We start from the raw sequence: 1,902 nt of genomic DNA, 5'->3' as shown, positions 1-1,902 counted from the left end.
TTGCTAACAGATTTTATAGATTATCAATAAAAAAAAATTTAATGATAATATGTTAAATTATTTTAGTGTTAGTGTAGTGGTAAATTGACAGAAATATGGATAGAGGAACTTTGAATTTTATAAATTCAAAATCTATAGGTAAAATTATTAACTTTTAAAAATTGAGAGACATATATATTAATTTTAACATACATTATGAACTAAAAAATAATTTACCCTTTTTTTTCTCCATTATTTGACTTTTGAGCTCCCAAGTAACTGACGTAGCTTCCATGACGTGGGTAAGTAGTAGTTGGCGGCTTGGCGCATATAAAATTGCTTAATTAACTTTGAGGTTCCTAAAAAAATTGCTTACGGTACGTTACATGAGCGATGTGTCTAGCTGTCTATAAGAAGAGCTACAGTTTACTTCTTTCTTCTCATCCTAAACAAGAAGTCTCTGATACTTGTTCAAAAAAATGTTTTTTTAAGTTCCTCAATTCTCAAAGCATGGCAATGGCAAGCAACTCACTTCTCCCGGTCCCAGCTGCTGCTACAACTAGAAGGTATGCTCTTTAAGAAAATCTTTTATGTACACCCTGGTGTAGGTAAGGGGTTCTCTGCTCTTTAAATGATACATTGCTTGTTCACAATTGTGTTTTTCAATTTCTCAACGTTTATTATTAATAGAGAGAGACACATTTGAATCCAAAATCCTTCTTTCCCATGTCCTTAAGAACACCTAATGAATTTACCTCTTTCATCTAGTTAAAACAGATTATTAATTCATATTAAAATTAAAAAATTCATATAAAAATACCTTTAATTGATTATCATATTTATAAATTTAATAGTTATATAATAATTTGATCAAATAATCTAATGAAAGTATAAACTAATTATATATGTAATTGATATCAATGTTCATAAAAATGTCATAGATTGGAAGGTAAAGTGGCACTGATCACCGGAGGGGCTACAAGCATTGGTGAGTGCATAGCCAGAAGCTTCTGCAAACTTGGGGCCAAAGTAATAATCGCTGACATCCAAGATGACTTGGGCAGGTCAGTTTCTGAAGACATTGGAGCTGATATGGCCGTGTTCGTGCATTGTGATGTAACCATAGAATCTGACGTTGAAAAGGCAGTAGACACTGCAATCTCCACCTTTGGAAAGCTCGATATAATGGTGAATAATGCAGCCATCAGCGATCTACGCAAACCCAACATTGTTGACAATGACTTAGTCGATTTTGAGCGAGTGTTGAAGGTTAACTTGGTGGGAGTTTTTCTAGGAACCAAACACGCAGCTCGATTAATGATTCCTGCTCGCCAAGGAAGTATAATTACGCTGGGCAGCGTTAGTTCCAGTGTTGGAGGTGTTGCATCACACGCATACACCAGCACAAAGCATGCGATTGTGGGTCTAGCGAAGAATACGGCGGCGGAGCTTGGGCGGTTTGGAATTCGAGTGAATTGCTTGTCACCTTATTTCATTGAAACACCATTGACGATGAACTTCTTCAAGATGGAAGAGGATGGAGGAAATGGTGGTGTATATTCAAATCTTGAAGGGGTGAAACTAACACAAGAAGATGTAGCAGAAGCTGCCATTTATTTAGCAAGCGATGAGTCTAAGTACATGAGTGGTCATAATTTAGCATTAGATGGAGGTTTTACCACCATTAATTCTGCTTTCGGCTTGTTCTCAAGGTCTGCATAGACCAAATAATATGAGCTGGATTTGGTAGAAATCCCTGCAGCAATTATGTTTTATTTGATGAAAATTCTTGGTGTAATTACTCAGTGTGATGAATAATGTCAAACTCATTTCATATAGTAAATAAATTACTAAAAATATGATTATATAAATTAAATTAAAAAAAGTATAATTACAGAAATTAAATAACAAAATATGTAAAAA

General features: G+C 34.3%; 1 protein-coding gene across 1 annotated transcript; it reads left to right on the top strand.

The window, feature by feature from the left end:
- Nucleotides 1-495: 495 nt before the first annotated feature.
- LOC110638809 (borneol dehydrogenase, mitochondrial-like) lies at nucleotides 496-1,701 on the top strand. The gene is made up of 2 exons (XM_021789495.2): nucleotides 496-545; nucleotides 921-1,701. Exons 1-2 carry the CDS (start codon nucleotides 496-498, stop codon nucleotides 1,699-1,701), a joined length of 831 nt encoding a protein of 276 aa, XP_021645187.2.
- The last annotated feature ends 201 nt before the right edge of the window (nucleotides 1,702-1,902 follow it).

The sequence above is a fragment of the Hevea brasiliensis genome, chromosome 13, assembly GCF_030052815.1.
Source record: "Hevea brasiliensis isolate MT/VB/25A 57/8 chromosome 13, ASM3005281v1, whole genome shotgun sequence".
NCBI lineage: Eukaryota > Viridiplantae > Streptophyta > Magnoliopsida > Malpighiales > Euphorbiaceae > Hevea > Hevea brasiliensis.
The sequence above is the reverse complement of the archived record's forward strand: the minus strand, read 5'-3'. Positions and strand labels throughout refer to the sequence as shown.